The 23,344-nt window shown below is 33.7% G+C and overlaps 6 protein-coding genes across 18 annotated transcripts; 3 read left to right on the top strand and 3 right to left on the bottom strand.

Moving 5' to 3' along the window:
• Positions 1-95: 95 nt before the first annotated feature.
• On the top strand, positions 96-2,975 carry LOC118644884. 2 transcript variants are annotated; one of them, XM_036284624.1, is made up of 5 exons: positions 97-310; positions 1,380-1,529; positions 1,741-1,800; positions 1,923-2,059; positions 2,248-2,975. In XM_036284624.1, the coding sequence occupies exons 1-5, from the start codon at positions 304-306 to the stop codon at positions 2,914-2,916; spliced, it is 1,023 nt and encodes a 340-aa protein (XP_036140517.1). In that variant the 5' UTR covers positions 97-303; the 3' UTR covers positions 2,917-2,975. The 2 variants fall into 2 exon arrangements, with proteins under 2 accessions (XP_036140518.1, XP_036140517.1); XM_036284625.1 differs by lacking the exon at positions 1,741-1,800 and having other exon boundaries at positions 96-310.
• Positions 2,976-4,570: 1,595 nt separating this feature from the next.
• LOC118644886 (protein ANTAGONIST OF LIKE HETEROCHROMATIN PROTEIN 1-like) lies at positions 4,571-6,533 on the bottom strand. Of its 5 annotated transcripts, XM_036284631.1 has the most exons (5): positions 6,328-6,531; positions 5,836-6,141; positions 5,469-5,762; positions 5,233-5,300; positions 4,571-4,860 (listed from the first exon to the last, which is right to left on the bottom strand). In XM_036284631.1, exons 1-5 carry the CDS (start codon positions 6,389-6,391, stop codon positions 4,813-4,815), a joined length of 780 nt encoding a protein of 259 aa, XP_036140524.1. In that variant the 5' UTR covers positions 6,392-6,531; the 3' UTR covers positions 4,571-4,812. The 5 variants fall into 5 exon arrangements, with proteins under 5 accessions (XP_036140524.1, XP_036140522.1, XP_036140523.1 ...); XM_036284629.1 differs by having other exon boundaries at positions 4,571-5,300; positions 6,328-6,533; XM_036284630.1 differs by having other exon boundaries at positions 5,233-5,762; positions 6,328-6,532.
• A 2,012-nt stretch (positions 6,534-8,545) lies between these two features.
• Positions 8,546-10,986, top strand: LOC105841019 (39S ribosomal protein L4, mitochondrial). 4 transcript variants are annotated; one of them, XM_028191205.2, is made up of 4 exons: positions 8,551-9,033; positions 9,123-9,531; positions 9,632-9,680; positions 10,688-10,758. In XM_028191205.2, exons 1-3 carry the CDS (start codon positions 8,737-8,739, stop codon positions 9,646-9,648), a joined length of 723 nt encoding a protein of 240 aa, XP_028047006.1. In that variant the 5' UTR covers positions 8,551-8,736; the 3' UTR covers positions 9,649-9,680; positions 10,688-10,758. The 4 variants fall into 4 exon arrangements, with proteins under 4 accessions (XP_036140525.1, XP_028047006.1, XP_036140526.1 ...); XM_036284632.1 differs by having other exon boundaries at positions 8,546-9,033; positions 9,123-9,680; XM_036284633.1 differs by lacking the exon at positions 10,688-10,758 and having other exon boundaries at positions 9,632-9,848.
• On the bottom strand, positions 10,866-12,608 carry LOC105841018 (hydrolethalus syndrome protein 1 homolog). Its single transcript, XM_012688120.3, has 4 exons — positions 12,351-12,608; positions 11,483-12,124; positions 11,235-11,419; positions 10,866-11,125 (listed from the first exon to the last, which is right to left on the bottom strand). Exons 1-4 carry the CDS (start codon positions 12,448-12,450, stop codon positions 11,078-11,080), a joined length of 975 nt encoding a protein of 324 aa, XP_012543574.1. The 5' UTR covers positions 12,451-12,608; the 3' UTR covers positions 10,866-11,077.
• A 3,365-nt stretch (positions 12,609-15,973) lies between these two features.
• Positions 15,974-19,630, top strand: LOC105837058 (RNA 3'-terminal phosphate cyclase-like protein). 2 transcript variants are annotated; one of them, XM_036284636.1, is made up of 7 exons: positions 15,974-16,522; positions 17,171-17,410; positions 17,489-17,658; positions 17,731-17,905; positions 17,997-18,147; positions 18,216-18,320; positions 18,412-19,595. In XM_036284636.1, the coding sequence occupies exons 1-7, from the start codon at positions 16,381-16,383 to the stop codon at positions 18,551-18,553; spliced, it is 1,125 nt and encodes a 374-aa protein (XP_036140529.1). In that variant the 5' UTR covers positions 15,974-16,380; the 3' UTR covers positions 18,554-19,595. The 2 variants fall into 2 exon arrangements, with proteins under 2 accessions (XP_036140529.1, XP_012536985.1); XM_012681531.3 differs by having other exon boundaries at positions 15,976-16,522; positions 19,458-19,630.
• Positions 19,601-21,492, bottom strand: LOC105837029 (tRNA-specific adenosine deaminase 1). Of its 4 annotated transcripts, none has more exons than XM_028190514.2 (4): positions 20,689-21,491; positions 20,359-20,607; positions 19,958-20,028; positions 19,858-19,878 (listed from the first exon to the last, which is right to left on the bottom strand). In XM_028190514.2, the coding sequence occupies exons 1-4, from the start codon at positions 21,354-21,356 to the stop codon at positions 19,871-19,873; spliced, it is 996 nt and encodes a 331-aa protein (XP_028046315.1). In that variant the 5' UTR covers positions 21,357-21,491; the 3' UTR covers positions 19,858-19,870. The 4 variants fall into 4 exon arrangements, with proteins under 4 accessions (XP_012536952.1, XP_012536961.1, XP_028046315.1 ...); XM_028190515.2 differs by having other exon boundaries at positions 19,958-20,013; positions 20,689-21,489; XM_012681498.3 differs by having other exon boundaries at positions 19,601-20,028; positions 20,689-21,492.
• Between the last annotated feature and the right edge of the window lie 1,852 nt (positions 21,493-23,344).

Consider the following 23,344-nt stretch of genomic DNA (forward strand, 5'->3'; position numbering starts at 1 on the left):
GACACAAGTCGACACAATCGTACACAGCTAAAAAGCTAAGTTTGACCGTGCCGTCACTCCACGAATGCCAACATTTTTACATTTGGTATCACTTATTTTTTTATAAATTTCTATACATTTCTAGTTTTGGCTAAACCGATTAAACGTTACGTTTAGGTTTAGGTTATTTTCGTTTGTTATCATAGGTGATCATAGGTGTTTATCGATTTCTGATCCATTTTCTGAACTTTTTGACATTAATGCAATCTAATTTTGTTTTGTCGCTGCCATCCTTAACCAATGTAAAGAAAATTTGCCTTACACATGGAAGGTAATTCAATGCATACTTTATTTTATTATTTGTTGCAACTACAAATGTAATAAATACATTGATAAATTTACTATTATCATACTTATCTTTTATACATACATGTTAACCGTATTAACTCTTATACATTTTTATCTTTATTAATTTTAATCAATTTCGAGAATTTGATTCTTTAATATAAACCACGATATAAATTTATAATTAAAAATTTACATAAATTTACTAATTAATAAAATTAACGGTATAATTTGAAAGTCGCCAGTGATGATTTTCAATAAATGAGATTAATTTTTTTTTTCAAGTTGACACAAATTTTATTCAGACAATTACAGTTACGACGTTTTGGCCCCTGCTTTGGGCCCTTATCAAGTAGTATACAATCACATATGAATTTGTGACTCGCGTCAGCAAATCATGATTATAGGTGTTACATTAAATATTCGTGTCAATTAATAATAATATAGTTAATGAAACCACTGCCCGTGACAATTACTGCTCACCAGTAAAGACTTATATTGTCAACTTTAATATTCATAGTATTATTTTTATAAATTAAACAGGCAGTGGTTTCATTAACTATATTATTATTAATTGACACGAATATTTAATGTAACAACACCTATAATCATGATTCGCTGACGCGAGTCACAAATTCATATGTGATTGTATACTACTTGATGAGGGCCCAAAGCAGGGGCCAAAACGTCGTAACTGCCCAGATAGCAAGTATGATATAATAAAGATATTAGCATCTTGCTACGCATTTATGTCGTCTCTTGTGCTGTTGTTTGCTAGCATTCGATGTCGAAAATAAAATTCTTTGCACGTTTCAAACATTATGCTAGCATTACTTAAGATCAGTGTCGAATGCTAGCAAATAACAGCACAAGGGACGACGTAAATGCGTAGCAAGATGCTAACATCTTTATTAGCAACATGAGAACAATTTGTGCTCATACATACATTTGTGGCTATCTGGGTGTAATTGTCTGAATAAAATTTGCGTCAACTTGAAGAAAAAAATTAGTCTCATTTATTACTAATTAATAATTACATAATTTTTCATTTACAGCAGTGGAAGGATTTATTTGCAGGCACTGCGGTGCATATATTCCTTTGTTAGAAACAGCATCCGTTCATGAATGTTTTAAAAACAAAGATGTATATGTAGACAACAATAATGTTTTATTTGTACATGACAATTTGGATGGCCATGATAAACGTAAGTTTATTTATTAAATTGACCTTATTTTACTTATTATAAAAGCCATTTCTTGATCTATTTTTAAATATCTCTTCCTTCTCTATCTCTCATATAAATAAAAATTTAAATAAAATTTCTGTATGTGTGTGTGTGTGTGCATGTGCATTTTATGTTATTCATACAATTTTTTAAATATACATAATTTATATTTTCCATTTATTTTTTTCAGCATGTAATGACTATGAGAAAACAAACACTATAGAAAGTAGTGAACAATCCACTAAGCAAAGTAAATTTATATATATTATATATTTATTGTATATATATATTATATATATATATGTATATGTATATACAATATGTTTGTTTTATTTTTCCAAATTATCTTTAAATGCTATTTATATTTCACAGGTGCTGTGTGGACTGATAAAGCTATAATGGCTCTTCTCAGCCTTTACGAAGCCAATGTGCATATGTTGGATCATCCAAAGAAAAAAACCAAAATTTGGACAGCAGTATCAGATGGTTTAAAAGATTTCGAAATCGAGGTATGACAAAAGTAGTATATTATAAACGTTTTTTATAAACAAAATAAAACAATTTTATTTGTATGTTATCTTTAAAAACATCTCAATTTAACGATCAACGATATTTTAAAATCCAGCTTTACACACACCATAAACATACATATATGTATATATTTTCATCATGCTTTTATTTAAAAAATTTTTTTTAGATGTCCCCTGATCAAGTAAGATGGAAGATGAACATATTGCAAAAAAAATACAAAGAATGTTGTGACAACAATAACAAGTCCGGTAGGGGTAAAATGGAATTTAAATGGTATGATCAATTGGATGAAATATTTGGTAGAAATAAAGACGCTATTGCTGCCCATACCGTATCAAGTAAAATAATAAAACAAGCTTCCGAGTCTACATTATCCAGCCAAAAGAACATTGGAAATTGTACTTCTGAGTCGCCATCGTCGGCTGAGATTCCTGCAACTCCTATTGCTTCTACTTCTTTGCCAATTAATAATAAAAATGCAAAAAAACCATTTCGTATTCGGCGTGGAACAGGTTCGAACTTAGCAGATAAAAAATTAAACATTGAACATCAGTGGCTTAAATTTTTAGAAAACAAAGAAGTAAGAGATACTGAACGTGATAAAAGGATTGCGAAATCTGAAGAAAGAACAACCGAGAGTTTCACGCTCAAGAAAAAATTAATAGCTTTAAAAAGACAAGAAATAGAACAAAAAAGAGAATTATTAAATAAAAAATTAAAAGATAAAGAAAATAGGCATGCTGAAATTATACAAATAGAAAAAACAAAATGTAAATTACTGAAAAAATTATTATATCAAACAAATTTAAAAATATCCGACGATTCTGACGAATAGTAACTGATTAACATTGATACTAATATTAGAGCAGTTAATAAAACTGTTATAGTTAGAAATTATTGAAGATAAATTTATTATTTGTGAAGTATTAAGGCCCGGTTCCACAACTCACGGTTAAATTAATTGGCCGATTATTCCATTGGAATTGACCAATTGTATTTGTCGTTAAGCAAAATTAACAAACACGATTGGTCAATTCCAATGGAATAATCGGCCAGTTAATTTAACCGTGAGTTGTGGAACCGGGCCTAAAAGTTCTAGAAAAACTCAAAATAATAAAAGCTAATATTAAAATATTACCTATTGATTGAATTGCAGTGGTACTCTCAACTCGCAAGTGTTCCTTAAATTCTAAATCTGTCCAGGGGCTCGATTCTTGAATTCATTTGCAAGAGAAACGTATTCGCAAATTCTGTTCTTACAGAAAAGTTGAAAATTTATTGGCTATCGTATGGCTGTTAACCAATAAACTTGCAACTTTTCTGTTAGAGCGGGTATTTGCGCATACGTTTTCTTGCGAATGAATTCAAGAATCGAGCCCCCGCTATCAACAACATGAAGATAATGTTCAACTCGATGTTTCTTACGTCCATTAATTAAATATTTCAGTAAAGGCAGTAATAATATACAACTATCATTTTCTTCACTGTTTAAAGATGTATTGACTGAAAGGCTGCTATTATTCCAACTGATTTCACTGATACTTGAACTCTCAGTACTTGTACTAGTGTTTAGTACATTTTCCATTAAAAAATTAACCGCTATCTTTTGATTCGTGTACTTCTGTAGTTTTTAACTTTACTAAAAGATACTTGTGCTGTAAGTTATTATTTAAAAAATTTTTTTATAAATGAAACATTTTCTAATAAAAAATACATTTATGATGTTCCATCATATCTATAAAAGTATTTTATAAATAAAATTTATTAATTGTATAAATATATTATACTAGAAAGTTGATACAGTGCAATTTAGTGAATCATTTCATCTTCGTTATTTTCCAAATATTAAACAAATAAAATAAATGTATCTTTTATTAGAAAATGTCTCATTTATAAAAATTTTTTTTTAAATAATAACTTACAGCACAAGTATCTTTTAGTAAAGTTAAAAACTACAGAAGTAATATATATTTATAAACTATAATATACTATAGTTTATTTTTAATTATAACAGTTTTAATTAACTGCTCTGCATTTTCAAGTATATTTTTTACTAAAATATTGTATTTTATTTTTTTATTTCATATTTTTATTTTTTACATTTTATAAAAATGCTTTTTGTTTAAACTACAATTAAAACAAATGTGATTTAGTATGTAAGAAGTAACATTAAGTGAAATTTGCAATAATGTGCAATCCAATTAAATGTAAGTATTAAGAACATTATTTAAAAATGTAAAAAATAGACAAAAAAAATTTCTAGGAGTAAATTGTTGGAGTAGGAATAGGAGTAGGAGTAAATCGTTATTGACTGTTAATTATTTTATAAAGAGTATTATTTACTTTTTATGACTGCATTCTAATATTTATTATTAGTATTGAAAATTTATTTTTATCTATGGTAATGTATGTAAAATCTAAATATTAGAACGTAGCATTTGAAAACAATGATTGATTTTGTTGTATTCTTAAGAATAATAAATCAGATATAAAAGCTTAAGAAAAGTTCAAATTTATTTTGGTCCTTTTTCATTCAGTACAATTTATTTTTTTATACTTAATTTTATTAATCAATAAGTCGAACATTAAAGTGTATCGCAATTAATTTATAAGCATTTTGCAAGAAAATTTTATATAATATTGTGTCTCAACGTTTTTCCTATTATTTTTTATATACGTAATCAGTATTTATACATAACTTATATATATAGTAATCATTACACACATATATCTATTCCTGGCCAAATATTTCTCTGAATACTTGCATTCGTCGATCTACCTGAAGTTCACAATTAACATCTTCATTAGTATCATTATTTATATTATCATTTGGTTCCTCGATTTCTACATTATTATCATTAAAATTGTCGTCATTACAATTCAAACATAAATTATGTAAGATACATGCAGCTACAACTGTATTTGTAATAAATGACATTTTGCGGTATTCTGAAAAAAATTTAATTCGTCGGAAACGTCCTTTCAAATAACCAAATGCTTTTTCTACAACCATACGTGTTGAAGAATGTATAAAATTAAACTCGGTCTGATGAGGAGTAAGATAACCATTATCACGGAAAGGAGGAACAAGCCATTGTAATGACGGGTATGCAGAATCGCCAATTATAAATTTTTCATTGGGAAAAATTACCTCTCTATGTTCATTAGCTGAATTGTATAAAACAGATTTTCTCAGGACTCGTGCGTCATGAAGAGAACCTGGCTGACCACAATATATATTAGTAAATTTCATATCCGCATCTACGACAGCTTGTAAATTTATAGAAAAGTATTTTTTCCGATTGCAATAATCTCTTGCATTCTCTACATTAGGTTTTTCTATTTTAATATGGGTACAATCTATAGCACCTATTACATTAGAAATACCTCGTTTAGTGTAAAACTGATGACAAACATATTCGATGTGTTGTTCTTGAGGCCATTTGATAACGTTATCTAATTTTGTCAAAATCCAAGCTGTTACTCGGCGAATTACTCGAAAGACAGACGAAATTGAGACATCAAATCTATCTGATATTGTTCGTAAAGGTTCAGTGTTTGCCATGTGCCATAAAAAAATAAGAAAACTCAGTTTTGCTTCAATTGGTTTCGTTCCAAATGAGTGTGAAGGAATAAAATTACTTTCACGTAATTCATCTAAAACATATAAAAAATTATATACTTCAAATATTAAAATAATAAAATAATGTTTAAAAATAAAGTTTTATATCATTGTTTAAAGAAATATTATTACCTATTAATTGAATTGCAGTGGTACGCTCAACTCGCAAGTGTTCCTTAAATTCTAAATCTGTCCAGCTATCAACAACATGAAGATAATGTTCAACTCGATGTTTCTTACGTCCATTAATTAAATATTTCAGTAAAGGCAGTAACAATATACAACTATCATTTTCTTCACTGTTTAAAGATGTATTGACTGAAAAGCTGCTATTCCAACTGATTTCACTTATATCTGAACTCTCAGTACTTGTACTAGTGTTTAGTACATTTTCCATTAAAAAATTAACCGCTATCTTTTGTTTCATGTCCATCATATCTATAAAAGTATTTTATAAATAAAATTTATTAATTGTATAAATATATTATACTAGAAAGTTGATACAGTGCAATTTAGTGAATCATTTTATCTTCGTTATTTTCCAAATATTAAACAAATAAAATAAATGTATCTTTTATTAGAAATGTTTCATTTATAAAAAAATTTTTTTAAATAATAACTTACAACACAAGTATCTTTTTGTAAAGTTAAAAACTACATCCATAGACTTTTTTAAAGCCGTGTTCATCAGAATTATGAATCAGAATATATACATTGAAAAAGCTAGTGACAAGTTACTGCTCTGCTCTCTGACGGTAAAATAAAAAAGCTAAACAGCGTTCCAGCTACAAGTCGACATTGTGTAACACTGTGTCACACAGTGACAACACAATGTTTTATAGCTGGAAAGCAGCCTAAATTCAAGAATCGAGCCCCAGGAGCGCACCGCTCACCGAGTGGCTAACAAAGTAGCAATTGAAGGTGATTTGTTGGATCCAAAGGTAAGACTCAATCATCTTCAATTGCTACTTAGGGCCACCGCACAAGCTTTTTCGTAACACGTTACGTTACGTTAAGTGCTCCATAAATCTAAGTTCGTACTTAAAATTAAACTTACATCAACGCACAAAGAAACTTTTAACGTAAGTTCTTAAGTTCTTACGTTAAGGATTTCTTTGTGCGTTGATTTAAGTTAAATTTTAAGTACAACTTAAGTTCGTATGGAGTACTTAACGTAACGTAACGCGTTATGGAAGAGTTTGTGCGGTGGCTGCTCAGTGAGCGGTTGTGCTACTGAATGCACCCATTGAGGGCCGCTCCCCATGGGCTCGGAAAACAGAATCGGAATGAGTGGATCACCAATCAGCGGGACCGTTTTGACGGAATTAATAAAAGGGTTCTCTGTCAGAACGATCCCGTGATTGGTGATCCGCTCGTTCCGATTCCGTTTTCCGAGGCCATGGGACAGCACCCTAAGGGCCGATTTCACCAACTCCAGTTACCTTAACCGGTTGGTTATTTTATTGGAATTGACCAATCGCATTTGTTAATTTTGCTTGACGACAAATACGATTGGTCGATTCCAATGGAATAATCGGCCGGTTAAAGTAACCGGAGTTGGTGAAATCGGCCATCAGGGGCTCGATTCTTGAATTCATTTGCAAGAGAAACGTATGCGCAAATACCCGCTCTAACAGAAAAGTTGCAAGTTTATTGGTTAAAAGTCATACGATAGCCAATAAATTTCCAACTTTTCTGTAAGAACAGAATTTGCGAATACGTTTTTCTTGCGAATGAATTCAAGAATCGAGCCCCAGTGCTCTAGTTTACACCGAGCACTTGGTACGCGTATCAAGTAGTGAATTTAAGCTGATCAGCCAATGATTAAACACATTCACTAGTTATTTACTATTTTATACGCGTACCAAGTGCTCGGTGTAAACTAGGTCTGTGTATCTCTACGCGTATCAAGTGCTCAGTGTAAACTAGAGCAGTGACCCCAAGCAGAGAGGAACCTGAGAGTGGCCACCGCGGCCTTTTTCGTGCGACCGATATTTGACTAGCATCAGCGCCAAACGTGGATGTAAAGCCCGTTCTACATTAATTGCAGTCGCCAGTTGCAATTTGCAACACCCAATAAATGTCGAGCTTTAACTAGAAACAAAGCGCCTATTGGATGTCGCAAGTCGCAACTAGCTGCTTGCGATTAATGTAAAACAGACTTTACATCCACGTTTGGCGCTGATGTTAGTCAAATATTGGCTTAGTTTACATCGTCAAAACCTTAGTACGCGTATTAAGTTTGGTGCGCACCAAAGCCTTAGTACGGGCGCGTTTACATCGAATGTACTAAGCATGTACTGTGAAAAATATAATACAAATTTAATTCATGTTGATGTCTCCTACTAAAACATTTTCACACCGGTTTTTAGATTTTAGCACTGAGGTTATGCTCAATTGCCAAATTCTCTCTAAAATGCGTTTTATGCGTTTACATCGACATTTGTATCTCTTGGTACGCGTATCAGTTTAGTACGATACTCCTACTTGATACGCTCGTACCAAATTGATCCAGCAGCGTTTACATCGTGCGTACTAAATATTTAGTACGAATTTGATACGAATATGGTACCTGATACGCGTATCAAATGCACGATGTAAACTAAGCCATTGGTCGCATGAAAAAAGCCGCGGTGGCCGCTCTCAGGTTTCTCTCTGCCCCAAGTAAAACGTGGTACTGTGACTCTTTTAGGCCGGATCTACAATAGGTGTAGTAAGCCTTATGCCATAAGAAATTGACCAATTACAATCGAATATGAGAAGAATAATCGAATATAATTGGTTAATTCCTTATGGCATAAGGCTTACTACCCTATTGTAGATCCGGGCTTGGGTCGGAAATCCACCTGGGGAAATTTGAAGAAGAAGAAGAAGAAATGAAGATAAAAGGAACAGACCATTGACCCGGTTGGGTCGAATCAACAAATCGAAAACGCTATATTTGATCCTCTTTGAGTTTTATGACTTATATAGTCAAAGACAGAGATAGGTTATGAAACTTGGATCTTTTTCTTGACTGTCAATGCTAAAAAAATGTCAATGCTATTTCGGAGAATTGTTAGCAAATTGCAAGGAGTTGCACCGCTGAAATATTGCACGATCGTAGAAAATCGAGCAAAAGTTGAGCATGTTCCAATTATATCCAAGATACAATATGACGACGAGAACAGTTTTTATCAGAAACCTCGGCAAGTGTGGCTAGAAAATTTAAATACCATAGAGGAAAAGAAATTGGGTTTGATAACCTTACATCCGCATATCTACGCGGCAGCACCTCGTATCGATATTATTCATCAGAATGTGAGATGGCAACAAATGTATCGCTGGGTCGTAAGTATCTGCGTGTAAATCGTGTAATTGAATTTGCGAATCAATTTTATATAAAGCATGACTTGTTAAGTATGATAATTTTTTTAAAGTGTTACGCCCATACAAAAACGCGTGCTGAAGTCCGAGGTGGTGGTAGAAAGCCTTGGCCACAAAAAGGACTGGGACGAGCGCGTCATGGAAGTATACGTTCACCATTGTGGAAAGGTGGTGGAGTGGCACATGGTCCTCGATCTCCAACGCCACACTTTTATATGTTACCATTTTATCACCGTATAGCAGGCCTTATAGCAACATTATCTGTAAAACTCGCACAAGATGATCTACATATAATTGATGAATTAGAAATTCCAACGTCGGAGCCTTCTTACGTAGAGCAGCTAATTGAGGAAAGGAACTGGGGACCATCTGTTCTTTTTGTAGACAGTTATGATATTATGCCCCAAAATATTACACTAGCTACTGATCAAATTAAACACGTCAATCTAATGCCTGTTTATGGTAAGTTAATGCGGTATTGTCTAATTCTATATAGTTTTACAGCAAATGATATAATTAATAATGTAATAGTGTCACTGTATATGCTTTCCTATTATAACAGAACACAATACATTTTGACACAGCTATTGAAGGGTGCTTTTTAGCAACAGGTAATGTGTAACACCAGTGTGTGACTTAAGTTGACATATTTGTACACGTGTATGCTAGCTGTGTGTTAGCTATATATGAATTTTATCTAGTCACAAATCTTATAAGATAAATATATTATATACAGTATTGTAGCTAAAGTAAATCACTGAATACTGTATTTAACTGAATTACTTAGATATTCTCAAGTTCCATCTTTATGTACAAGGACAAATGGAAGAGTCGCCTCTATTTTTTTTCCAGCCAAAATAACAAACATATAAGGGGGTCAAGATATGGGAGTTATTCTGTATTCCTTATGTTATTTTTCCTCATAGTTTTCAAAGCAGTTTGGGCGTTTGTTCTGTTGCGCACCACTGATTTGGAGGTACTGCTGTTTTAGAATTCAGCTGGTTGATTAGAATCACTGCTGGACAGTGGTTTTCACTTAGTTGTTGCAAATAAACCTCTGCCTTATCAGGAACTTCAGTGAGCAGAACATGGAATAATTATGGGGCAAGGTCTGGACTATACGGTGCATGCTGCAGAATCTCCCATTCTACTGGTTAAGTTTTGCAGTGGCAATGTCTAAAGACTGATGGTGTGATAGAACAGGTGCCTGAACCGTTGTGGCAACTATGTATAGAAATAATGAAAAGTACACAGAACAACTCCCATAACTTGACCCCCTTGCATGTTTGTTATTTTGGCTGTAAAAAAGGGGGCAACAATTTTATTTTACTTTATTTGTATCACACGATTTTAGTGGGAAGGGGGAGGAAAAGAGGAGAGCAAATGCACATCTTTAATGTTTTCCAATGTTTTAACATGTTTCTATACCTATCATTTTTACTTAGATTTTTATTTTTTATATTTATATTAACCAGATATTTAAATTAACTAGAAATGAAAATGTTTTCTTCAACATTAATTTTTACTTCCATTGAAACCTATAGTCTTTTTGACAATGAGTAACAATATTTCGTAACATTAGCACTGTGAAGTTTTATACTTATCTTTTTATATACAGGTTTGAATGTATACAGTATGCTGAAACACAACACTCTGGTACTTACAGAAAAAGCAGCCAGACTCATAGAAGAAAAATTGCTTTATCACTTACATAGGGTGGACAGCAATAAAGTACTTCGTCCATTTAAACTTAATCAACAATGAGGAACAATTTTTAATGAAATTAGGAACTCGTATGTCATTAAAAATTTACTGTTTATATACAGATTACATTGCTTTGTGTATGTACATATTTTATCTGTATCATTTCATTATATTCAAATTAAATCTTAAATATATTTAATAAAGTAAAATAGTTTAATTATTGTCATATTATTATTTACCAAATTAATTTTCTATAGCTATGTATATTTCCTTTTGCTAAAACAACTTGCTCACATCATACGCATCATTTCCTCTTTAATATTGACATATGTGTTGCCTTCTTAGAAAGTGGCTAAAATGGTAAAACAATTTTTTAATAATAAAAGAAATGTCAATGCTTACTCATAATAATAATAATTATCTAAACATATAACAATGACATTTTACCACAGAAATCTTACCATGGGATGTGGATCTGTACCAAGCATTTTTTCTCGCACAGCCCATCTCACTTTTAAGTGCTTTGCTTCTCCAGGAAAAGATATCTGTTTCCATTCTTGTTGATACTTTTGGTAAAGAGCAACAGGATCACATTTCTTGTTAGCAGTTTTCTGTACCTCTGATTGTAATCTCCATGGCCGAATAACTAGAATAAGGAAACAAATAAAATAATCTTTAAAAATATTAACAAATTACATATAAATCTTACATGATTTGTGTCCAGAATTAACAGATGATCTTGCAGATAATGTACTTCGTGTGCGTATGTTTCCAATTGAATTTAATTTGGATCTCTTTAATTCCAATTGACTTGCATGACTCAAAGAAACAGGCACATTTACTAGATGTTCCTCTTTTAGAGTCATTGGTTTTATCTGTTCCTCTATTATTAAATTCTGCTTACATCTTTCTACTAAACAGCTATTTTTTATTAAATATTTAGAAATATTTTGTTTGCTTTCACTTTCTAAGCCTTTAATAACTGGATAAAATTTATTTGAATAATTTTGTTCAAAACAAACTCCAACAGATTCAGCTTCTTGAATAACATTTTCCTTGTTATATTTTGATAATTTTTCATTTGATTTTATCATAGCTGCTTTTGAACATTTTTGTTTTTGTACATCCTCCTCTTTAGGAATATATCTTATTTTAACTTTTACTACTGACTCATTATCAAGGGAATTTGAAGATTCAGAATGAATAATATTACTCGAAGGATAATCTATATTAACATGTTCTTTATAATCTTCCTTGAACAGGGTCTGTTGTTTGCCAATTATTTTCGTTTTAATCTCTTCTTTCCGTTGTTGTTTTTCCCGTTCTTTTACCTTTCTGTATATCTTTAAATCTAGAAAAAATGTAGTAAAATTATAATTGTACTTTATAACCAAGTATAAAAAGACATTCACTCTATGTGACAAATAATAAAAGGAAACAATAAAAATTAATGTCTTAACGATGTGTTAGCATGTTGGTGCAATAATAATAATAATAATAATAATAATAATAATAATAATAATAGAAAATAAACGGATAGAAAGAGGAAAGTTAAATATTATAACAGTTGCATTTACCTTTCATAAATCCTTTTAGTTGAATCGCAGTTATGCCGACAAATCCTAGTGAATTCAGAAGAACGAGAACTTGTCGTGGATCATCTTTAATTTCTGACATAGTCAAATTAATTTGAGGAAATTTGAAAGACAATACTCTTTACTTTTTCAAATTAAGAGAAACGTTAACGTTTACTATTCAAATACTCATAAAGCAAAAACATATATGGTTTGTTCGCGTCGCCATGCTCCGACATGCTCCTACTCACTCCAACGCATTCTAATAGGTTGGCGTCATCGGAATCAACGTATTGGAGTGCGTTGGGGTGAATAGGAGCATGTTGGGGCATGTGACGCGAACAGACCCATATGGTTTGTTCGCGTCACATGCCCCAACATGCTCCTATTTACCCCAACGCACTCCAATACGTTGATTCCGATGACGCCAACCTATTAGAATGCGTTGGAGTGAGTAGGAGCATGTCGGAGCATGGCGACGCGAACAAACCAATAGACGTTCGTATTTTCTTCTTCGGCTGCGTTCCAAAATTTACTTCAATTTACTTCCAGAGCCATTTTCGAGGTTAAAATGACCGTCATAGGCCGGTATTCATAGTCAATTCTTATGTTTAAGATCATCTTAAGTACAGTCTTAAGATGCCATCAACCAATCACAGAGCCGTATTAGCATCTTAAGACATCACTTGAGACGATCTTAAAATAAGATTCGACTATGAATACCGACCATAGATCTTATAAGATCTATGATGACCGTGGTCAAATTAACTTTTGAGCTGTGATTAGCCAATTACTTTTATTGGTTCTTTGCTCAGTGCTAGGCATATGCTAAAACTCCATGGCTGCGTTTCGATATTCATTGTCAGTACTGAAATTCTACAGTGTATGTGACGTAAACTATAGATTTTTAGTACTGGGGCTCGATTCTTGAATTTATTCGCAAGAGAAACGTATTCGCAAATTCTGTTCTTACAGAAAAGTTAGAAATTTATTGGCTATTGTATGGCTATTAACCAATAAACTTACAACTTTCTGTTAGAGCGAGTATTTGCGTATACGTTTCTCTTGCAAATGACTTCAAGAATCGGGCCCCTGGCAGTGAATATCGAAACGCAGCCCATGTCTGCGGCAAACGCATGCGTTGACCAATCAACAACCAGGCGCAGGTCGGGTTCCGGCAAGTCACAGCAAGCGCTTGAATTCTGATTGATCACCACATGCGTTTGCCGGGCTCACCGCATACATGAGCTGCGTTTCGATATTTACTGCCAGTACTAAAAATCTATAGTTTACGTCACATACACTGTAGAATTTCAGTACTGGCAGTAAATATCGAAACGCAGCTTATATAAGCAGAGAAGAATCTGAGAGCGGCCACTGCGGCCTTTTTCGTGCGATCGCTATTTGACTAGCATCAGCGCCAAACGTGGATGTAAAGTTCGTTCTATATTAATCGCAGTCGCCAGTTGCAATTTGCAACACCCAATGACTGTCGAGCTTTAACTAGAAACTAAGCGCTTATTGGATGTCGCAAGTCGCAACTAGCTGCTTGCGTGTAAAACGGGCTTTACATCCACGTTTGGCGCTGATGCTAGTCAAATATCAGGGCCACCGCACAAACTCTTCCATATAGCGGGTCACACACACTTTCCGTAGAACGTAACAGTAAGGTTTTGACCAATCACGTACTTGATTTAGTCGCTTACTGTTACGGTCGCCCAATCCAACATGTCGAAATCTTACTGTTACGTTCTACGGAAAGTGTGTGTGACCAGCTTAACGCGTTACGTTACGTTAAGTACTCCATAAAACCTAAGTTGTACTTAAAATTTAACTTAAATCAACGCACAAAGAAATCCTTAACGTAAGAACTTAAGAACTTACGTTAAAAGTTTCTTTGTGCGTTGATGTAAGTTTAATTTTGAGTACAAACTTAGGTTTATGGAGCACTTAACGTAACGTAACGTGTTACGAAAAGCTTGTGCGGTGGCTCTCAGTCGCACGAAAAAGGCCGCAGTGGCCACTCTCACGTTTCTCTCTGATATAAGTATGGACTGCTAGCAGCCTATTTTTTCCATTAGAGCAAGTGAGAGGTTTCGTATCCAACATGACAACGATCTGCAGCGCTACCAAATACTAAAAACCCAGGAGTTTTAAATGCTATGAGGTTATGTTCAAATGTGTGCGCAGTATAGAGATTTATCACATGTAAGTGTGTGTCTTCTACGAGCATAACGTCAAAGTATAGGTATATATATATATGCACATTTAAGGTGCGTTCGGGGAGACGCTATTAGCGCTATCAGCATCAGTTTATCCTTGTTCTACTGTTAATGAGTAATGAAGATGGACTGATGCTGGTAGCGCTAATAGCGCCTCCTCGAACGCACCCATAGGCTAATATTTCATGTGTCGTACGACAAGCTGTTTGAACGTTCTCGATTGGTTATAGACTAGAGAGATTTTCGAGTCTCTAGAAAGGTTCTATCTTATTGCCAATCAAAAAGTCTAATTAACTTGTCGTACGACACATGAAATATTGACCAGGGTCCCTATTCTTGAATTCATTCGCAAGAGAAACGTATTCGCAAATTCTGTTCTTACAGAAAAGTTGAAAATTTATTGGCTATCGTATGGCTTTCAACTAATAAACTTGCAACTTTTCTGTTAGAGCGGGTATTTGCGCATACGTTTTCTTGCAAATAAATTCAAGAATCGAGCCCCTTATACTGTGATAGGCCGGTATTCATAGTCGGATCTTATATTTAAGATCATCTTAAGTACTGTCTTAAGATGCCATCAACCAATCACAGAGCCGTATTAGCATCTTAAGACATTGCTTGAGACGATTTTGAAATAAGATTTGACTATGAATATTAGCCATAGCGTCGTACATTAGTTCGCCGTTCTCTCGTTTGGTTTCTTGTAGCGCTGCAGATGTTGACTACAGGCTGCTATGGGTGGTATTCATACTACTAGTTTACACCGAGCACTTGGTACGCGTATCAAGTAGTGAATTTCAGCTGATCAGCCAATGATTAAACACATTCACTAGTTATTTACTATTTGATACGCGTACCAAGTGCTCGGTGTAAACTAGGTCATAGTCGAATTTTATTTAAAGATTGTCTCAAGCAATGTCTTAAGATGCTAATACGGCTTTGTGATTGGCTGATGGCATCTTAAGACAGTATTTAAGATGATCTTAAATATAAGACCCGACTATGAATACCGGCCTAGCAGTCCATACTTATATGGACCTAGTTTACACCAAGCACTTGGTACGCGTATTAAATAGTAAATAACTAGTGAATGTGTTTAATCATTGGCTGATCAGCTTAAATTCACTACTTGATACGCGTACCAAGTGCTCGATGTAAACTAGTAGATAGTCAAAGGTCGTCACACTTGGCACTTGGTACTTAGGGTGCGGTCCCATGGAGCGGATTATGCGGAAGCGGAACGAGCGGATCACCAATCACAGGACCGTTTCGACGGAATCTTTGAAAGAGTTCTATCAGAATGATCCCGCAATTGGTGATCCGCTCGTTTCGCTTCCGCATAATCCGCTTCATGGGACCGCACCCTTAGTCGTTTTGTTTTACGGAACGTAATTGGACAAAAAGCAACAAGATGGCGGCGACTGAGTGCCAAGTGCCAAGTGTGACGATTATAAATTTGGGCCTAAGTTTATCGTAGTCAGCCGTGTTAGTGGTGCTAGGCTGTACGCAGTTGTATGTTTGGTATAAGAAAACTGAGATAAGTACTCTAAATGTAAAATTGCTAAAATTTTTATTATAAATTTGCATTTATTGTCAAATGCTTGTCGTTATACTCCATATTATTTCCGGTAAATCACTGTTGCCAGCGCCACTATTTGGTACTACATTTCTGTGACAGATTTTCGCCTCACTTTTAGAGGCGAAATCAGGTTTAGTTCGGTCTCCTGGTTCTAGTCTTCATAGTATTTTCTTTGCTGGTAGCACGTGGTTGAGATTCGTACATTTGAATATTTATATAAGTTTTTTAAAAGATGCCAGCCAAAATAAAAAACAAAATACTTATATACGAGGGGAGCAATTACTTGAGATATCGCTTATTACTATCCACATTATCTGGAAAACCAGTGAAGATTACTAATATTAGAACAAAAAATGACGATCCTGGTCTTAAAGGTTAGCACCAATATTTGTTAAATATATATTTTTATTGAGCATTGCATTTTTTTATATACTGTAATTGAAATAATATGTGAATAATTGAGATATAATATTGAATAATTAAAGTAAAAAATTGCATAGGATTATCAATAATTTTTTACTTGTAATTAATTTTGTGATCTTAAAAAAATGTTATTTTTTAAATTTTTAAGCTAAATTTTAACAATATTAAGCAATATTTTTTTGTTGAATAAAAAATTCTATTAAAAAATCTTTATTACAACAGAAATTATTCTATTAATCCTCAAATGCAGCTAGGGGTATACAACACTTCAGTAAAAATCTGGATTGAATAATTTCTTAATAATTAATTTTTCATTAATTTCTTTAACCATGTTAGAATAAAAATTCTTTGAAAACCATTGGATTATCGTTTGAAAGATTTAAATACTTAGAAATTTTTACGTGTGGCAACTGCAAAAACATGCTAGGGTGCTCCATATTCTGTAGTGCATCAACTTAATTTTCATGAACTATTGCACACAAGGGTTAATTATATATATGTATTATAATATCTCAATTTTTAACATGCTAATATTTACTATTAATTTACACACACATGTACTTGTTTTAATAATGGTATATCATTTATTTTTATAATAGAATATGAGATTAATTTTATCCGTCTGTTGGATAAGATAACTAATGGAACAAAAATTGAACTGAATGAAACAGGTACCAGTATATATTATAATCCTGGTTTATTAAACGGTGGTGAATTGGAACATGATTGCAGTTTGCAAAGAGGTATTGGTTATTATTTGGAAGCAGTTATGATACTTGCTCCATTTTGTAAAAATTGTATTGATTTGAAGCTCAAAGGAGTAACTAATAATACTATAGGTATTGCATAATACAATATATACTTGACAATATGTATTTATGTATAACTGAGGTAATTAATATAATTTGTATTAAAAGATCCATCTGTGGATAGAATTCAGGCCGCTGGCATACCAATACTAAAAAGATTTCTAGTAGTAGGTAACAATGAAATTGTTTTAACTATTCGCAAGAGAGGAGTTGCACCTTTGGGAGGTGGAGAAGTACAATTTAAATGTCCTATTAATCGTCATCTTAAAACAATTCAGGTATTAAATAAATTTTCCACCCACATACACATATTTATACCATTATGTAATAATCTTCTACCTTTTTATCAGTTAGAAGATAGTGGAATGGTAAAACGTATCAGGGGTACTGCATGTAGTATAAGAGTTTCTCCAGCAATCGCTAATCGTATTGTTGAATCAGCAAAAAGTGTCCTTTTAAAATTCTTACCAGATGTATATATTTATGTGGACCATTGTAAAAGATCAACCAGTGGAAAGTCCCCAGGTATAGTATGTATATTCATACTAACCTCTCTCTCTCAAATATTATTTATTGTATTGCATTAGATTGTCATTTGTAATTTGTTATATATCAGGTTTTGGAGTTACATTGGCAGCGGAAACTACTAAAGAAGTATTTTTTAGTGGGCAAGCATTCTCTCCGCTAATGACAACAGGGTCGTTGCCATGTGTACCTGAAGATCTTGGAAAAGAAGCCGCAATGAAACTTTTAGATGAAATTTATAGGTAAAAACTGTTTTTCTAATAAATACAAAAATTCCTTATTAAAAATCTTATGATTTACCTATTTGCAGGAATGGGTGTGTAGATTCTGTTTTTCAAAGCATGACTGCTACATTTATGGCTCTTGGCAAAAAAGATGTTTGTAAAGTTAGAGTAGGGCCATTGACTCCAGCCATGTAAGTATCACTATATAATTTCTTATTTATATTATATTACAAAAAGAAATAAACATATGACATCTTTTATTGGCGAACTCGCTGGCACTAGCAACACTGAGTGCTTAAAGCGTATTTTGGGAGTGCAAAATGCTTTCAGTGTGTACCGAGTGTGTACTGAGGTAAAACTAACCCTGAGTATAGAGGCAGGGATTACTTCAATGTTACATTATTTGAACTGTTCACTGCTGTGACAATGGACTTTATGTTTAGTAAATTAATTTTTAGAATCGTCTTCATCAAGTGAGGATGAAATTTTATTATTTACAAATGTGAAAAAAAAGAAACAATTATGGATTATAAAAATTTTTTCTTTTATAAATTAAAAAAAATTGAGTAAGAATAAAATGTTTCCTTTATAAAGCATTGCAAAATTATTTTTTACATAAATTTTACAATTGTATTTGAAAAGAGGTTAGTACCAAATGGTGGCGCTGACGATGCTGATACATCGGAATTACACTGGAATATTGGTATAAGAAAACTGAGATAAGTACTCTAAAATGTAAAATTGCTAAGATTTTTATTATAAATTTGCATTTATTGTCAAATATTTGAGTTCTTACAATTATTCGTCGTTATACTTCATATTTTTTCGGTAAATCATTGTCGCCAGCGCCATCATTTGGTACTACATTTCTAACAGATTTTCGCCTCACTTTTGGAGGCGAAATCAGGCTTAGGATCTACAATAGGTGTAGTAAGCCTTATGCCATAAGAAATTGACCAATTATAATCGAATTTGAGAAGAATAATCGAATATAATTGGTTAATTCCTTATGGCATAAGGCTTACTACACTATTGTAGATCCGGGCTTATAGCGTTTTCAATTTGTTGACTCGACCCGACTCCGGGTCAATGGTCTGTTCCTTTTATCTTCATTTCTTGCACAGTTTATCACTTTTTTTGCGGTGGAAAAGAACAAACCATTGACTCTGAGTCGGGTCGAGTCACCAAATCGAAAACGCTATTAGTTCGGTCTCCTGGTTCTAGTCTTCAATTATCCCAATAAAAAACTGAAAAACTATGGGGCACTGAGTGCCATTAAGTTTTTTCCAATGAAAGACGCTAATAGTTATATTTATGTGAATTTTCAGGATACAATTTCTACGCGATTTACGAGAGTTTTTTGGAGTTACCTTCAAGATAGAACCAATTAAGGGAGAAGAAACGTCATTGCAAGTACGTTTAACTTGTTTAGGTATTGGTTATACCAATATAAATAAACGAACTCTGTAATGCCATAAATATAATTATTATTGCAAAAGTACGACTATATTAAATATATTTTTTGCCTTTTTTTACCCTGAACATCAATAATAATGAAGAGTATATTTACAATATAAATATATAAAAAATAAGTCAATAAAATTTTATAATATAAAATTTTGCAAATGCATCGGTTTAGATGGCCAATTGTGAAATGATTCACATTTAAATTGTTTCCATTTGTTTTGATAAATTTTTGACCATTGCTTCCAATCATAATAAGTAATCTTTTTTGGATGCTTTATTTCACTGTAATAATGCTGATATTTATCAAAAATTTGCAAAAACCTTTGTAAAAACATTCGTCTAGTTACAAATAAATTATTACCCTTTTTCTTTTTTGTTACCCCTTGCTTTCTGCCTGCAACTGCCATTTCTAATGCACTGTGTACACAAAATCTAAATTTTATACATTGCATAAAGACATTTTAAATGATATTGATATTAACCATCCGTCTGTACACTGACCCCAAAAGGGAACAAGCGAAATTTTTCACTTGTGTAACCACAAAATGGGTGATAGATGGAGCTTGACTCTCCTTTCATAAATGACCAAAATAACTATTAAAATTTTTAAAATGTAGTCACTCAAGAGTAATTAGAAATTTTTCCAGATCTTTTTCATGTATTTGACATTTAAAAAGAGGTCATTGTACAGATTGTATTAGTGAAAATAAGTGTACAGACGGAGGATTAAATGCATAGTAATATTTAAAATATTATTGATACCTGTTCTTTACATCACACCATATAATGCTTATTGGACACGGATACAATCTTTGTCGTCCTTTCTTATGTAAAAAAGCAGTATTTGCTTGAAAAATGTTGAGTCTAACCGACTTGTTAAATCTCTTATATAATCCACGCTTCATGGCATCGAAAGAAAATGGACAGTCTCCTCCAATTGTGATACTTTGTAGCTTTATTGGTGGTATTATCAACGACAGGAGTGAGCCTTGTAAGCCAAGAATGAGCCATCTTGAACAAAAGCATTGTCAGTTCGTATATGCTTACTCTTACATAACACTTAATATCTATCTAAACTATAGCTTTACTTACTTTGCTATTTTATCTGAACAAGATAAACTATTAGTGGGATCTCCTCTACCTGGTTTAGTACGTAAAGGGCCTACAACATGATACTTTGCACCAGGCAAATGAGGATCCTGTGCTTTCTCTTCTTTCAAACATTTTGCTCCTGTTCTGTACACATCTTTATATGATTCTGCAATTACATGTTCATTATTATCTTCATTAACACGTCTAATTTTGTATGGAGACAAGCCATCGTCCACAGCCTCCTGTTTGGGAAAAATGGAACAATCTCCACAAGGTGTTTGACTCGAAAAAAAATGAAATGATACACCATTATTTAATTCGATTTTATTATCATTATTTCGTGAGAAAATTGCACTCTCAGAGCCACTTAAAATCAAGTCGATTTGATCATACAAGTAACGTATAAACGCACGTCTGGCTAGAATCTCCGCGTGCGAGTCGCCCAATCGAGAACCTCTCTCTCCTCGAGTACTCTCTGTTAATTCTGAATCTCCTAAACATTTCGTCCCAGTAGCAAGTGCTACCAAAGACAATAAATCGTCACCATTTTTTAAAACAATGCCAGACAATATGGTCCATTCGTGAGCGTTAGGTTTACCAGTATCCTTTAAGAAATTATATTTCTCTATACATAGTCTAGCTATGTTATCTGCAAAGTTCTCCATCATTTAACATGATTTTTTTTTGGTAGGTGTTTAGTGTGCCCTCAGCCTATACCACGTAATTTACGGCTATATGGACTTTTATGGACACTTTCTTCTTCTTCTTTAAAGGGCCATCTACAATGGAGAGTCGTAGGCCATAGTAGTAGTTGTAGAAAATATTTTCATTTCGTACTGCCTTAAGGGCCATCTACAATGGGTGCGTTCGGGGAGACGCTATTAGCGCTACCAGCATCAGTCCATCTTCATTACTCATTAAAAGTAGAATAAGGATAAACTGATGCTGGTAGCGCTAATAGCGTCTCCTCGAACACACTCAATGGAGTGTTTTAGTCGTAACAACGCTAAATCTACGACCATGCTGTCAATAATATAAACGACGTAACAATGATATACAAGCCGGCTATCATAGAGAGGTGACTAAAAACTAACCCCGAACACCTAAACGCTCATCGTAAGCACCCACTGAATTGGCTCAATGTCTGAGGCTCGATTCTTGAATTTAGTCGCAAGAGAAACGTATTCGCAAATTCTGTTCTTACAGAAAAGTTAGAAATTTATTGGCTATCGTATGGCTATTAACCAATAAACTTACAACTTTCTGTTAGAGCGAGTATTTGCGTATACGTTTCTCTTGCGAATGACTTCAAGAATCGGGCCCCTGTATGTAATGAAAATATTGTCTACGACTACTGCTACGGCCTACAACTCTCCATTGTAGATGGCCCTTTAGCATAAGGGCCACCGCACAAACTCTTTCATAACGCGTTACGTTACGTTAAGTACTCCATACGAACTTAAGTTGTACTTAAAATTTAACTTAAATCAACACAAAGAAATCCTTTACGTAAGAACTTAAGAACTTACGTTAAAAGTTTCTTTGTGCGTTGATGTAAGTTTAATTTTAAGTACGAACTTAGATTTATGGAGCACTTAACGTAACGTAACGTGTTACGAAAAAGCTTGTGCGGTGGCCCTAACACGTTACGTTACGTTAAGTGCTCCATAAACCTAAGTTCGTACTTAAAATTAAACTTACATCAACGCACAAAGAAACTTTTAACGTAAGTTCTGAAGTTCTTACGTTAAGGATTTCTTTGTGCGTTGATTTAAGTTAAATTTTAAGTAAAACTTAGGTTCGTATGGAGTACTTAACGTAACGTAACGCGTTATGAAAGAGTTTGTGCGGTGGCCCTTAGGGCCTATAGCAGACACTGGGTGCGTTCCACTTAATGCCCGCAACGCTTGCGAGCGTTGCTTATCCTTGTTTAATATTTGATAACCAACAAGGATGAAATGATTCCACGGTCCGCACCTATTGATAGCGTTTTCTACTGGGAAAACTAGTGCAACACTGGTGCGCACTGAGTGCAATTTTAATGTTCCACTGTAAAAATCAGTTCACATATTTTCAGTGTTTAATGTTCTACCAGAGAGAAACCTGAGAACGGCCACCGCGGTCTTTTTTGTGCGACCGATATTTGACTAGCATCAGCGCCAAACGTGGATGTAAAGTCTGTTTTAAGCCTCGTCTACAGAAGTCGCAAGCAGCCAGTTGCGACTTGTTACAGCCAATGAGCGCCTAGTTTCTAGTTAAAGCTCGACAATCATTGGCTGTCGCAAGTCGCAACTAGCTGTTTGCGACTTGCGACAGCCAATGAGCGCCTAATTTCTAGTTAAAGCTCGACAATCATTGGCTGTCGCAAGTCGCAACTGGCTGCTTGCAACTTCTGTAGACGAGGCTTTACATTAATCGCAAGCAGCTAGTTGCGACTTGCGACATCCAATAGGCGCTTAGTTTCTAGTTAAAGCTCGACATTTATTGGGTGTTGCAAATTGCAACTGGCGACTGCAATTAATGTAGAATGGCCTTTTCATCCACGTTTGGCGCTGATGTTAGTCAAATATTGGTTGCACGAAAAAAGCCGCGGTGGCCGCTCTCAGGTTCCTCTCTGGTTTTACTAAAGCACTAGAAAAGTAGGTATTCTCACGTC

This window comes from Monomorium pharaonis, chromosome 3 (genome assembly GCF_013373865.1).
Source record: "Monomorium pharaonis isolate MP-MQ-018 chromosome 3, ASM1337386v2, whole genome shotgun sequence".
Taxonomy (NCBI): Eukaryota; Metazoa; Arthropoda; class Insecta; order Hymenoptera; family Formicidae; genus Monomorium; species Monomorium pharaonis.